The sequence below is a fragment of the Lissotriton helveticus genome, chromosome 2_1 (genome assembly GCF_964261635.1).
Source record: "Lissotriton helveticus chromosome 2_1, aLisHel1.1, whole genome shotgun sequence".
In the NCBI taxonomy this organism is placed as follows: domain Eukaryota; kingdom Metazoa; phylum Chordata; class Amphibia; order Caudata; family Salamandridae; genus Lissotriton; species Lissotriton helveticus.
Genome location: NC_136059.1, coordinates 473,192,681 through 473,208,511, shown reverse-complemented (window position 1 = coordinate 473,208,511; position 15,831 = coordinate 473,192,681). Strand labels below are relative to the sequence as shown.

At 45.3% G+C, this 15,831-nt stretch overlaps 1 protein-coding gene across 3 annotated transcripts in view; it reads left to right on the top strand.

Annotated features, from left to right (window-relative positions):
• PDE4D (phosphodiesterase 4D) overlaps window positions 1-15,831 on the top strand; it is a 1,494,598-nt gene that overhangs the window by 1,462,195 nt on the left and 16,572 nt on the right. For all 3 annotated transcript variants that reach the window (XM_078675125.1, XM_078675126.1, XM_078675127.1), the window contains 2 exons: window positions 1,661-1,815; window positions 4,620-4,742. In XM_078675125.1, the coding sequence (XP_078531251.1) occupies window positions 1,661-1,815; window positions 4,620-4,742 (278 nt within the window). The remainder of the gene's footprint in view (window positions 1-1,660; window positions 1,816-4,619; window positions 4,743-15,831) is intronic.

The window sequence follows — 15,831 nt, the reverse complement described above, 5'->3', positions numbered from 1 at the left end:
GCAGTTTAAGGATACAGAAATTAAGGATCAAGACATCCACCAACATGGGAAATTGATGTACTGTTAACACCGTACACATTAAGCGGCATAGGAGTTTTCAAGTCTGTATTGCTTGTCAGTTGTAATTAGTTATGTTTGGCTCTGTGTTGGCACTGGCCCTCTCCGCAGGGTAACCCTCAAACTTTTTTTGCCTTCACCCTGCCTGTTTCTGAGCCATTTTTGTGGCTTTAGGATTATGTGCACTTGACCACTGCTAGCAGGTGCTAAAGTGCTTGTGCACTCTCCTTGGTTAAATTGGCTTACACCCAATTGACACAATTCGGCCTAGCCAAATAATCCTTTTGCCACACCAAAACCTTCCTTTTTTTTCTACACAAGTCAACCCTAGGGGAGGTCCTAGACAGCCTATATTGCAGGGTGTGCTCTGCTTAAAAAGTTGGACATGCCTACCGGTCTGCATTGCATCGTGGTCAGCCTGAACTTGTGATTTTCCCCCAGTCTAGCATGACCAGTTAGCAGTGAGTATCGCTGTGTGCTTTAAAGGCACTATACTTACCTTAAATCTTTGAAATTGCATATCTCCCGTTCTACAGATTGGACTTTTGTCGTTTCGGTGTCAATAATTTATTAAATTGTACTTTTGTCTTTTTTAATTGTTGTAGGATTTTTCTTATGTTGTGTTTTCACTGTATTACTGTTTGTGTGCTGCGTAAATACATATTTACTCAAATGTTGTGCCAAGCTAACAGAGGCACAGGTTAATTTAGTTATTTTTGTGGTTCAACCTGTCAAGGATTGTGGCTGTCGCTTGACAAGGGCCCACACCCGCCTCAACCAGCAACCCAGTTTCTCACACTATGTTAATTGTTTTGATGGTGCATTATGAGCCACAGTTGGAAGACTCAGAGTGAAAAGACAATAGAGGCTGTGGATGCAAGGCTCGTTGGGTTCAGCAAAATATCGTATTCTTTTCATCTTGTTTCAAAATGCCCTATATTTCTGAATCCCACCAACCAGCACCTGCTTTAATGCCAGTGACTGGTCATAACCTATCACTGTTAAGTCACGCACTAGTAGCAATAACTGGGTTTGGTTTCCAAGTAAAGAAAGTGGATGGGTGCATAGTTAGATAATAAGACTCTTAGATAGACGGGCCAATGTGATAGGCCTAGATCTTGTTCTTGCCTATGCCGTAAGTCAAGCGATAGTCATCCAGGCTAGTTTTCTTTGTCCCCTGGTCTGCGTTTAAGACCTAGATTTCTACTTCTTCTATTTTTTATTTGATGCAGTGGTTCATGTTTTTGAGGTACAAGTGTTGCTTAGGTGTGGAGGTGCAGACGGTGGATTGGTCTCCTTGGAAAGTAATGAAGCCAGGCATTTTAGTACATTATCCTTTCTGACTGAGTTGCAATTCATCTACATTGTGCAGATCTTCACGTGATCAAGCCATATGGTAATACTGTGATCATTGTATTTCATATCATTTAATTTGTGTCTTTAGTTGCTGACATATTTTTCTTCTCAACCTGCAAAGTGAATGCTTTCCCCAGAGTTCCACTGGAATCTAATTATGCGCTTGTTTAATTACACCTGAGAAATGTCACCCTTGCTTGTGAACACTGCCTGTACTAACGTGGCATCCTATCCTTCTACAACACAGATTCTGAGCTTGCCTTGATGTACAACGACTCATCGGTGCTGGAGAACCATCACTTAGCTGTGGGTTTCAAGTTGCTGCAGGAGGAAAACTGTGACATTTTCCAAAATTTGACCAAAAAGCAAAGACAATCACTGAGGAAAATGGTCATTGATATCGTGAGTATGGCGGCATTTGACCTTTTATGAACTAGAATACCCCAGTTTTTCAGGGCTTCTGGGAAGCAGAATCTGAACGTTTGCAAATGAGATGCGGCATCATATTTTAGATGGTATGCGGCCTCCGTGCTATGTCCTCCCTTCCGATGACATTTCGCCTCCTGCTGGGAGATACAGGTGGTGAAATCCCTCAGCAGGGTGGCCAGGGGAAGATAGCTCATGGGGACATCCCATAAGGTAAAAAGATAGCACAAGGAAAGGGATGGGGTAAATTCACAGCAGGGACAACACCTGCACCTAAATGAGACATTGTTTGTCCCATGGTGAAATGGCCACAAATTATTTTTAGATCAGTTGTGTGTGTTAGACTTTTGCCTCTGAGCCACATTGCAAAATAACTAAAGTGACTACTAGATTCTAACAGTTGTGCAAAGCAGAAGATCCTAGAAATGTGCTTTCACTTCTCATGAATATATACATCTCATTCTGTCCAGGAAATTGCAGTGCATTTTTGTACATGTAATTTTGTTTCCATTTAGCAGTTATGGAATTTATGCCCAGAAAAGAAGGTTTCAAATGTTGATGTGATGTTTGGCTGTTCTCGGCAAAGCTGTGAACTTCAAATAGAATGATAAACAGCTTGGCTGTCTTATGTGTTTGTGGCACAAACAATAGTTATGTTAAAATGAATGCCCTGTACTGTTTTATGTATATCTTCTTCTTGCTAACACTGCGGTATAATATAGTAAAGAATGGCCATATCTATGTTGTAATTGTACATTTTTGTGTTGTAAGTGACTAATATTCCCTGAAGCCTTTATAGTGCATGACGTGAAAGAATTAATTTGTGTATTAAATATTTTTTTATCCAATAGCACTACACATTATCAATCTTCCAAACACATCTGGCAATATTCTGGGGATCGGCAGAGTTGGCAGTAATTGCTTAGGCTCACGTTAGGAATTAAAATGAAACTGTTCCTCTAAGTTGGTGAAGTTTAATAAAAATTGGATGAACAGTTCTACATTTTGTGGGAGGTTAATATCTACAAACCGCATTGTGATATAATTATATTGCAGAACATATTTTTGTGTTTGCGAATTGTATCGTAAAAAGGAGTTTTGTGGTAAAGTTTTCCCCAGAGGTGAAGTTGGTCCACTTCCACACTCTTCAGACAATAGACACACGTGGACGTTTCTCCGTTAGTCCTGTAATTTCTCATAATATTCCACAAAGTAACCAATATTTAGGCTACATTTTGATCCTATTATAGTGACCTTTTACTTTTACAGTTAATTTGGATTTAGAATAATTTTTCCAAGTTAATTGAACGGTTAAGTGCTACAAAACATACAACCATGTCTTAACAGAGTGGAATATTCATTGTTACTTATTTTCCTCACCCAAATTTAAAAAGTGGCGAATGGAATAACCACAAGGAAATATAAAGGTACATAGACTCACCAAGCAGTCCTCCGTCATTTTGAATTCTGTCACCAGGCCATACGCTTATCTCTCTTTAGAAGATAGTAACAGTATTGTCTTGCGAGGGAGCTGGTCCACGCTACACTGCCACCACACTCCATGTTGCCACCACCCCTTGTTTCCAGACCTGGGTTAGAAATCATTATGATCAGATACGCTACTCCAATTGATTGATTGGAAGCAACTCATGACTACAACTCCCAGGACATATCAGGTTGTTAGATGAAATGCAAGGATTGGAAACATGTTATCTTGAAAACATCTAGTGAGTAGGCATTCCTACAGCACACACGTGAGCATCTCCAAGGGTGTATTTTGCACTCAAGGTGCTGAGTGGATGTTTACAGGACAACATTTGAAGCTGGATTTCCAGGGTGAGTTAATACAAATATATTTTTAGAACTAATCGCATGTGAAATATGCTGCCTACGTGTCCTCTGTGTGTACTGCAGAACTCCACTCTTCTGCTGATTTCTTGCTGCAGTGGCCACAGATGGCAAGAATTCCTATCTATTCCTTCGCAGTCATTATCTACACCTGAGGTCAGGCTGCCTTCTGGCACTGTGAGTGAAAGAGCCAGCAAGCTCTTTTTCTGATCTGGCACCTAGTCCTGTAGCCACACCAGTGGGTAAGCTGTCATCGGCTCTGTAAGTGGCTACCAAGCTCTTTCGTCAGTTAGTTTATTTGCTTGTTGGTTCCCCACGCCCGGTGAGTTTTGTGGTTGCACACAGGATGCCTTTGGGTTTCATTGTCCAGTGAGAGATGCTCCTCCTACAAGTAACTATAGTAAAACAATAACCCCAGCTAGAGATTCCACTCAGATAAATGAATTGCAAATTATATTCCACAAAATGAGTTAATCGAAATATCTTAATAGCAATGAAGAAGAAGAAAGCCAGGACGGTCTGCATTCTCCTTGGAGTGACGCGCTAGCTTCGAAGTGGTTCCAGTCAGGTGATTGGCGGTTTTTCATTCGGCCCCTGTGACAGCCGTCAGTTCTGTGCCGGGAGAGGGGGGCTGTGCGGCAGGAACACACTTTAGGATTGCTACATTCAAAGAATGAACTAGCATGAGGTTTCCATAGCAACTAACCGAAAATGCATTCTGACATTGAATAACTCGATCTTTTATAGAAATCCTTTTTCTCCATGACTTAAATACGTAAATCCATAATGTGTTCATGTATGTGCTGCAGTCAGGCATCATTTATGCTTCAATATGAGGCCTGTATTTCGCCCCCTCCCCCACCATTCATTTTCGCGCCACACTCTCAGCCGAGTGCATTTTGCTCAGCCTGCATTTTGTCTTCTATTTTTAGGTGCTGGCAACAGACATGTCTAAACATATGAACTTGTTAGCGGATTTGAAAACCATGGTGGAAACCAAGAAAGTGACAAGCTCCGGGGTTCTTCTTCTTGACAACTATTCTGACAGGATTCAGGTATGGATCGGCGGTGCTGAGCGGTAACTTCCGCCCCCCTCCTCCCCCCTCTGTCTATCCAGCACCTCCCCCCTCCTCTCTCTTCTCTCCACCTTGCTTCTGTTCTCTGCTGCACCACCCTTTCCTTGAATGCTCCTACATTTCGGCCCGACCCATGCAGATGTACTAGTGAAAGGGCGAGATTTAGCTCGATACCTTATATCTATTGATCCAAACCTCGATCTGGTCGACTGAACCTTTGTTGCCTGTCTGTAAGGAAAGAAAGTGCACCTATTTCCAAGCTAGTTCACCCAATAAAGGACTCTGCTCCCAAAGACCACAAACAACTTCTAGCTTTCAAAAGTTTATTGTAAAGATATGATAAGCTGCAAATACAAGCATCTCAGAATGAGATTAACGAGATACACAGGTCCAATTACATACATGTGCTCTCGAAAAGCCCTCAGACGAGCAACAGAAATCACTAACACAAGTTCTAAGAATAATAAAGCTATCAGCATAGACGCATATCTCTCCTTCATTTAGGTTGGAGGAAAACGCAAAGGTTAGGCTGTCCCTACCCTGCTCTAGATGGTATCCCTACTTAACCAAATCCCAACCTAACAAAGGTGTCAGCAGTGAATGACCCCCAAGGGAAGTCACTCACTCTAAGTCTCTTGGTGAAAACCTAAAGTTCTCCAGTCATGACCCCTCTCTGCCTACCCATCCGCTCTCTAAAGGGTCCTCAGGTCTCTGCTCTAACTCCACCCAGGGGTGCTGTCCCTAATACAAAACAGTCAACAACATTCGAGACGCCCCTTGCGGAACGCCCCTCACGTGGTGCAACTTCTGGCTTTTTCCATGATGCTTTGTCTTGGGCCTCATGCGTTAGAGTTGACCTTGCTTCTCAGACTCTTCTCCGGCCCGCTGATACCCCTTAAACATTCCAAAACCCTCCTCCATGTCTGGGCCGTCTACTGAACAGACCTCTATTCATTCATTTATAATTGGATCCCCCCTCTTCCTTTGCAGACAGATATCTGTAGCCAAGAACCCAACTCTCATATACTTCTAAAAAGAAAAAGGCTTGCAACATTTCTCAGCCCAGACATGTACGTGTAAATCAATGCTAAAACATTTCAGGCCTACAATATTTCTCATTATGATTATAGCATTCAACTTCTTCATTTAATTAAAGCATGTTAATACTCTTATTCTATTATTAAGTAAACATTTCTATAAATCATGGCCTATTTAATGCAATGACCAAAAACCTTAATACAATCTGTGTCGTGAAAAGAACCACCTTCCCTTTCCCTCCAGCTCTGGCCCTGAGGCCTACCACGTTCTGCGTTTAACCACCTGCCATCTTACATTTTAACATCTTCACGACATGCAATTCAGAAATAATCACGTCTAATAAAGTCATATAATGTCACACATTTCTGTATTAGTTCCACTTCTACTTAAATCTCTACGTTAGCTATACATTCAGAATATAATTGCAGATACTATTAGCACTCATGGCATTTCTCCTCATGATTTGTGCTTACTACAGGTAAGTGTGATGTACTCATACATTTAAGTCAGTTTGCGCTCTCTCAGTTCCCCCCTTTGATGACCTCTCGGGGTCATCACTAACATTTAAACTGCAGTTATTGCTGGCATTCTCTGCGCTTCCAGAGCCCTCAGACTCCTGTACTGATTATCTTGTATGGCAGCCAATCTCTGCAGCTGCTCTCTTTGGGCCCTTTCTGACCTTCTTGCTCTGTACCATTTGAATACCCTCACCAATCCCCACAATATTATCCCACAGATCAATATTATGATGATAGGCTTTAGAATATACCATACAAAGCTTTTGCCTAAGGTGGAAAACCACCCTCCAACTGTACTCATTCCGTGGCCCACCTTTTCCCAGACATTTTCTCTACTCAAGTCTTCGATCTCCTTGTGAATATTAGTTATGTTCTTAATAACTTTCTCAAGGGGCTTCGAATTGTCTGGAATGTAAGTGCAACATTCCTGGACCTTCAAAGCCTTACAGACTCCGCCCTCTTTTGCTAATAGGACATCTAATGCAAGACGGTTTTGAAGAACCATAGCCCTTATCGATTGCATCTCTCCTTCTACCAGCATTAAGGACTGTGCAGTGCTGGCAGACAACCTGTCGACAACTGTTGCCAGTCGTCTAATTTTAACATCATTAAGGATTACTCCCAAAAGAGGGAACATAGCTCCAAAGACATCTCCAACCATTTCTGCATCTCCTACATCTCTCCTTCCCCTCGATGATGTCTTGCCCTCAATGATCACTAAGTCTTGTGCATGATATATTTTGGGGAAGACAATTGCCAAGTAACATGATCCATACCAGTTGTCAGGTAGTCTCACGTAAGCATTTCTTCCACATACAAAATACACATTTGGAATCACTTGCATTCCCTTCAGGAAATCCTTAGTGTAGTACTCTAAATTAAAAGCATGTTCACAGTCAACTTCACCCACGTATACATTTTCATAATACGTTTTGGCTCGGTGAAGACATAGCTTTCCTCTCTTCGCTTTATCTAAAGCTATAGGACCACTACTACCCTTTCTCTTGTGTGACTTCTCTTCCTCGGTCCAATCTGTTTTCCATTGTCCTGATTTTTTCAAAATCTTTTGTCTCCTGTAACGATCATCCACCTGCCCTATGAACTTCTTCTCGACTTCTGACACCTTGCATGTCAGGTTATTTCTACGGGCATGTGAAGTATCTAAGGTAATCCAAGGAATGAAGAACTTGGCCAATCTGTCTTCACTCTTCCAGTAGTCCCATTTGTTCATCTGCTTATAATTTGGGACTTCTGGCAACACTGAATCATAATTAGAGAAATAGTATTCAAAACTATCTCTCTCATAAAATATACTAAGCAATAAGCTACATGTAATGCCATATGTCAGAGGGAGGTGATGGTATCTAATACCCTCGTCTACAGATGCCGGCAACTGCATGCAGACATAACAATCCTTAACCTCCATGGCATCCACGTATTCATACAAGAGTTTAGCATAAGCATTCGACCTAAAGTCTCCTTGGGACTCGTCTACATGTAACCTGCGGGCTTCTGCAGCCAATAACGCTTTCTCTTGAGTGTTTTCCCTTTTCTCACCAGCAACAGTAGGTGTAAGCGTTACTACAGAATTCGCATCAGTTACCTTTACCTCTTCTTCATGTCCCTTTACATAAGAAATTGTTACCACTAAAGCTATTAATATTATCACTCCTACTATTAGTGTACCTATTATACATTTAGCTCTTCGGTTCTGGGTGCCGGCCTCCATTTCGTCAGACAATATGGCTCTCTCTTATCTTAGCAAAAAGTTCTTTTCCTCTCGTTCCTTTACAGCCTCTTTTCAATCCTTTTGTCTTTAGAATCCGCACAACTGGAGGCTGACAACCTTCTTCGCAAAAGTCCTTTAACAGTTCAAAAAGACAACCCTAGCCCTTCTCCATCAACTCAAGGGAAGTTCCCTAAAATTCTCTGCTTCCTGGGCGCTAGGTAATCTTCTTTTTCTGCTTGTTTTATTTACAAAGTTCTTTAACAGTCTACTATCAGATTTGTGGTTGCAGCTTCAATAGCATAGTTCAGTATTTCCAAACGAAGATTGTGCTCTTCATGTGCTGTTATCGTTGTACCAAAGTCGGGGAATTGCAATTCTGAAAGGAACATGTGTTTTAACTTGCTGAGGCGGGGAGGTCTGGGGAGCATGAATGTTAGTGACCCTTCTTGTTCGACACCGGGTACCAACAGTCTTATTTCCACGGTGATAATGGGCTCAGAACTGGACACCACCACCGCTCGGATCCTCCCTGTCTCCGGTTTCACAGACATTTGTCGCCAGATATGTCCACTCAGGTGTGGAGTATCTTCTGTTAGGCACACGCACTCTTCTTGACCTTCTTCGGTCCGGTGCTTCAGCACCCTGAGCACCTTCTTCTGGGTCTGAGTCTTCTGATATCGGAGGAAGGGTTACCTCTGGAGTTGACCTCAGGCTAGAGCTCCGTCTTTGCGGCCAATTAGCTTCTCCACGTGCCCTTCTACTCCTTCTCCTTCTGGTCTGTTCTCGCTCTCTTTCAGACCTGTCAGGGTCAGACTCGTACTCCCAGCTGCTTTCCCCTTCTGTAGCGTCTTCTGTTTCGCTGTTGTACTGACCGTCCTCAGCCTGGTCAGACTCGTTCCCTGCTTCCGCTGGCACCTCTACAGCTTGGCTAGCCCCCTCTATGGCTTCTCGGTCCTCTGCTGGACGTCTATCCGAGAGAGGAGCTGTTTCTTCCAGAGGTGCTGGAACCCTTCGCGTATGTGACGCGTGGATCCAATTGGGCAGGCCTCCCACCTTCACAGCAGTGTTCGTGATCAGGATGACCTGGAAGGGCCCACGCCAACGAATATCCAAGCAGCTTCTTCTCACATGTTTCTTCACCAGGACCCAGTCCCCAGGATACAGGTCATGGCAAGGGCCCTGGCACGCTGGAACCTCGGCAGCTTGCACCTGAAGGGACACAGAACGCATGGCGTCAGACAGCCCCTTACAATAGTCCAGGATCATATCATCTGTGATATTTAACAGTGCAGTAGCTGGGACAGATGGCAGCCTCATTGCTCTCCCCATTAACACCTCATGTGGTGACAACCCTGTCCTTCTGTCTGGGGTACTGCGAAGGCTCATGAGAACTAATGGCAGGGCGTCAGGCCAACTCAGAGTCGTTGAGGAACAAACTTTAGCTATTCTGGACTTGATCGTGCCATTGATCTGCTCCACAATTCCTGAGGCTTCTGGTCGGTAACTGCAATGTAACTTTTGGTCGATATTTAACGCTACACAGACCATCTTCACAAGCTCGCTGTTAAAATGTGTTCCCCTATCTGATTCCAAAAAGGCCGGCACCCCGAAGCGAGGAATGATTTCCCTGAGCAGTAACTTGGCCACTGTGAGGGTGTCGCACCTACGTGTAGGGTATGCCTCAACCCATCTGGAGAACACACAAACAATCACCAGGACATAGCGGAGGCGGTTGCACCTTGGCATTTCAATGAAATCTATCTGCATTCGATTGAATGGACCTCCAGACCTTCCTATGTGACTTAGTGCAACTGGTGTTCTTTTTCCTACGTTCAACTGCTGGCAGGTCACACAACGCTGGCACACTGCTTCTGCTGCTATTCTAAACTTAGGATTGTACCAAGTCTGTCTAAACACTCTCAGCATAGCATCTCTCTCTAAGTGTACGGGACCATGTATGAGTCTAGCCATTGGACTCACCATCTCATTGGGCAACACTGCTCTGCCGTCTGCTGAGACCCAAAAATGGGTCTCACCCATTACACATCCTGCCTTTTCCCATGTTTCTTTTTCAGAATCAGGAGCATTTTCTTGCATGGTTGACAGTTCATCCCAAGTATCAACAGTTTCCAGTATCATGGCTAATTCAGTTCTTACATTTATTCCACCCACTTCCACCTCTGTGAAAGAGTAACCTTGTTCCGCGCAATACCGCGCAACTTCATCAGCATATCTATTGCCTTTCGAAACAAAGTCCTCATTTCTGGTATGTGCGGTGCACTTTACAACTGCGATACTTGCTGGGCATTGCAATGCCTCTAACAACAGGCGCACAAACTCTCCATTGCGAATGGGAGAGCCTGAAGAAGTCATGAACCCTCTTTGAGACCATAACTGCCCGTAATCATGAACTACCCCATACCCATATTGGCTGTCGGTGTAGATGGTGACTCGAATTTGATTGCTTGCCAAGCAAGCACGTGTCAGGGCAATAATCTCGGCTACCTGAGCGGAGTGTACTCCTTCCAGGCACCCAGCTTCCACAACTCCAGTAATTGTACAAACAGCATAAGCTGCTCTCAACTGCCCAACTTCGTCTCTTACACATGAGCCATCGACAAAGAAAATTTCATCTGGGTCAGTCAGTGGCTCATCTACGATGTCAGGTCTGGGTTTGGTGCATAGTTCAGTCACATCGAGACAGTCATGGTCTGTATATTCATCATCATCCTCAATATCATTTGGAAGTGGCATCAAGGTAGCAGGGTTCAAAACAGAGCATCTCTTGAGGGTCACATTCTCTGCAGCAAGAATAACTTGCTCATAGCGTGTGAGCCTACTGTTGGTCAGATGCTGTGTTTTGGTCCTGGTCATTAACAGTTCAACAGAATGTGGCACGCACACCTCTAACGGGTGCCCCATGACGATATTTTCACATCTCTCAATGCTGACACCCGTTGCAGCAACGGATTTGAGACATCCGGGCAACGCTGCGGCTACTGGGTCTAAAGTAGCCGAGAAATAAGCAACTGGTCTACGGGCATTCCCATGGATTTGGACCAACACAGACAACGCACAACCTTCTCTCTCACAACAGTAAAGAAAAAATTGTTTATTGTAATCAGGCATTCCCAATGCCGGAGCACGACACAGGTCCTCTCGCAACTGTAGGAACGCCATCAAACAGTCTTTGTCCCATGGTACCGGATCACTCACCTCTTTGTGCGTCAGTTTTTGCAAGGGCTTTGCTTTCAGTGAAAAGTTCACGATCCACTGTCGGCAATAACCCACCATCCCTAGGAACATCCTGACCTCTCTCTGTGTTTTAGGCGCATTCATTTTCATGATCGCCTCTATCCTGTCTGGTGACACTTTTCGTTTGCCTTTCTCAATTCTGTGTCCCAAGTACTGCACTTCTGTCAGGCAGTACTGCAATTTTCCCGGGGATACCTTGTGCCCATTGGCAGCTAGGTGATTTAACAAAGCAATGGAGTCTTCCCTGCAAGCTTCTTCTGTTTCTGACGCCACAAGGAGGTCGTCTATGTACTGGACCAGAACTGACTTCTGGGGCAGCACTAGACTTTCAAGATTTTTCTTCAAAAGCTGGTTAAAGATCGATGGGCTCTCTGTATACCCCTGAGGGATACGACACCATGTTAGGACGCGATTTTCCAGTTTAAATGCGAAAAGAAAATGGCTTTCTTCGTCCAGAGGGATCGAAAAGAAAGCCTGACAAAGATCGATCACAGTGAACCACTCAGCTTGGAATGGAATCTGAAACAGTATCACTGATGGATTCGGTACCACTGGACAACATGAAACGACTATGTTATTAATCTTTCGCAGGTCCTGTACTATCCGAAATTTCCCATTTGGTTTCTGCAGACCCATAATCGGGGAGTTGCATGGACTACCCACGATTTCTTTCAGTATTCCCTGTTTAATCATGGACTCGATCACGGGTTTTATGCCTGCAATCGTTTCTGGAGTCAATTTATATTGGGGTGTTCTTGGGAACTCAGCATGCGGTTTCACTACAATTTTCACTGGGTCCACCCCTTTGACCAATCCAATCTCTTCCCCAGTGAAATCCCATACTTCTGGTGCCACTGTCTCTCTCAAGTCCCAGGGGAGCTCCTCTACTGTTAAAGTAGGGTACAGTTCCACGCATATTCTTGAGTTTGCAACTTTGAAATCTGCATCATCGTCATTGGTCAATACCTCCACTCCCTGAGGTGTACAATATATAGTACAATTCAATTTACACAACAGGTCTCTTCCTAGCAGACACACAGGACTTGAATCGCAAACCACAAACTGGTGCTCATCACTGTACTTCCCTATTTTCACCTGCACCGGTTCTGTCAATTGGCTGGTTATTCTCCTGTTTGCGACCCCTACCACCTGTATGGTCTCTCCAGACATGGGCAGGTCTGGAACTGCAGCTGATCTGATCGTGGATCTAGTGGCTCCTGTGTCCACCAGAAATGTCGTAGGGCACCCTGCTACTTCTGCTTCAACATAGGGTCCCCTCTGATCTACCTCCAAGGCTGCCCCGAGGGTGCAGTCTTCTCTTTCCACTCTCTGTCCGGTTAATGGGTCCACATAATAGCACTCTTCCCCTTCCACAAACAGGGGCATTTGTCTATAGGTCTTACCCATACTCCCTACTCGAGGAGGTTGCGGAAACTGGGCTCGGGGAGGAGCCCCCCCCCCTTTGAGCACCTTTCCTTGGTATGGCGTTACCCCTCTTGTAGGCGCGCTCTGGACCTCTTCCTCCTCCATCTCTTGCTCTCCTATCTCTACATTGTAAGGGCACTCGCGTTTCCAATGCCCCACCTCGTTGCACTGGTGGCACCTAGTCGTTTTCTTCAAGGCAGCTATGTCTATTCTGGGTCTAAAGGTGGAACTCTCCTCATTGCCCTTGTTCTGACTGTACTGCTTCTTTCCTCCTGTACCTATTCCTTGCTGCTGTTGCTGTTGTCCCCCCTTCCCTGCTGCCTGCATCTGTACCACCATCAACTTTTCTTTTAGTTTCTTAGCCTTAGAGTCTATCTCATCACAGCAGTACCTGGCATATCTCAGTATTTCGTCTAGGGGTTTAGTTTGCCAACAAATCGAGTGTTGCTGAATCATTAAACTAATATCCGGTCTCAGTCCCAGGACGAACTTGGACACAAATTGCCCTATGTCTTTTGGATCCATTACATCCAAGCCGCTATACTGTTTAAACGCCTTCAGCAATCTCTCGTAATACTCATGAACTGTCTCTTTGGGTTCCTGTCTTGTTCGGTCTATTCTGACCCAATCTATGTCTTGCATTGGCACTTTCTCTTTCAGCCAAGTCATCACTCTCTCGTATTTTGCCATCACAGTCTCGGACGGCCCATTAGTCTTGGCATCTCTCTCTGGCTCCGTTGTGGGCCACTCAGCGCTAACCTTGCATGCTGTCCACAGATCGCCTGGTACTACAATGTCAAACAGCGTGTTCAGATCTATCCAAAGGACCTTTGAGATTTTTACAAATCTCTCCACTTGCTTGTACCACTCCACTGGGCTTTCACGTAATTTGGGGAAAGAGGTGGTAAAAGCAGCTAAATCTCCCCTACTCCAAGGGACATGTACATAGTTCCCATTTGCAACTTCACGCAAAGGGTAAGCTTCTATTCCCTGCTGTCCTGGTGTCATACCAATCATGCTTCTCCTGCCGGTCCCTTTCTTGGACCACCTCTCTTCCCACTTATCTAGTGCCCTCCATGTCCTTATTCCAGTAATCAGTTCCCTTATGTGTGTTTTCAGCCCAATCGTTCTCCTCTCATCTAGGTCTCGATCTGTGTAATGTAGCCTGTGGTTACCCTGTAATGCTTTGGTTCTTGACAAGTCCACCATATATTTGCCTGCTAGTTCGACTAACTTCTCATGGACTGCTCTCGCTTTTCGAGTAATGTCCTTTGCCATATACAGTATTTCATCCTGTTCATACATTTCCATTCTTTCTAAAGGCAGGGTACCATCTACCATGTCATCCAGGTCTGACCTTAAACTGGAGACATCGAGTCTCTTGGCTTTTATCTCAGCTCGCAATATGTCTTTCGAAGGGGGCTCACTGGTCTCCCTCCCATCCCAACTTCGAGCTCTGCGTTTGGGCTCGGGAGAGTTAATGGGTGGTCTCCCTCGCTCCCATCTCTCCAGGTCCCATGCTCGGCCATCCGATCTTGGAAGGTGATGGAACACGGGCCTGTTACCCCCACTCTCTCTCTGCCCACTCTCTTCTTCTTCTCTCCTCTCACCGCACACCTCTCTGTTATTTTCCCTCTGCTCGCTACTCTCTCTTTGCCTCGCATTGCTCAGTACCCGATACGATCCTTCCTGGTTCCCCATATTCCCTGGGCTGCGCTCATTTCCGTCATCACAGGGACTATGGTGCGACCTCTCACAGCTCCCATTCAGTTCTCTGGTGCCAGGTACACAGTGTGGACACTTAAAGCTGTTCCTGTACTCTTGCGCTCTCCTCTCCCCTTCACTGAGTATTGGGCGCGCCACCCCTTCACTCCCGGGGCCCCCGTTTTCCAGGTCTATTCTACCTCCACTCCGGGCCCAATGGGTGACTCCCCTACTCCCTCTACAGTCCCACTTCGGGCTACTCTCCCCAGCCCCGCAGTGAGTCCGAGCTCGGCTGTCCTGACTTTCCCTTTCAGCTTCCGCAGCATTGATGCTCTTTTGAGCCTTCACTGCCTCATCCCACTGCTTCATGTACTCATTTAGCTCTTGAAAGGATTTTCGTCCAGATCCCCTCAGATCCATTGGCCATCTAGGGCCCCCAGGATCTCCTCCTGGGTCCCCTGCTGTGTGCATCGGTGTACTCCACTCTCTGGGTATCGGCATCTGACTTGGGGAATTAGTGGTATCGTTCCTCCTTGCCTTCTCTGCTCTTTCTCTGTCTTTCCGTACCCGTTCTTGCCCTCTTGCTCTCTCTTGGTCATATATCGATATTATAGGACCTATGGTAACAGGTACCTGTAGTGCATCTGGTAATGGGTAGGATGTGGCGCTTTCCGTTTCCGGCGCTCTTTGTACCACAAACCTCCCGACTACCTGTTGCACCTGACTAGGCTGGGACAGCTCTTTCTTTGGCTCAGGATCCCACTCTGAACTGGGAAGCGGTCTATGCTCTCCTGCATTGCCCCCCTTTTCTCCTTCAGTATTCTCGACCTCTCCCCCTGCTCTATTATACGGGGGTGGCCTGTCTGTCAATAATCTGTTTATCAGGCTATCCTCTGTTTCGCTCTCCTCATCTTCTTCTAGGGGGCTTTTATTTACTGGCGCCTCTAACACTGGGTACAGTTTATTTACTTCCATGTTATGCACTCTCCATCTTTTAGCATCCGCATCCCACCTGGCATCCTGTACTGCCCTTACCGATCGTTTCACCCTTTCTTGTCGTCTGTTCATATTCTTTTCATGCGCTGCCCTAAGCCATGCATCAAGAGCTTCAAACTGGGTTGGTCTAGGCAAGGGTCTCATTGAGGTCATGACTGATTTTAATCGATGTAACACCTCTAATCTGAACGTCCCGTACTTCGGGAACGTCAGTTCCTCATTTCCTTCAGTAATCTTACTCCACTCTGATATCCAAAGGATCGTATGCAACCCAACGTTTACTGCCATGTAACGAGCTGGCGTACCCTCCGGCGGGGCTTCTTCCCCTTCATACGATCCCCGCTTCTCTTTTTTAAACACTGCTTTCAGCCATTTAAAACACTTCATAATTATGCGCACAAAA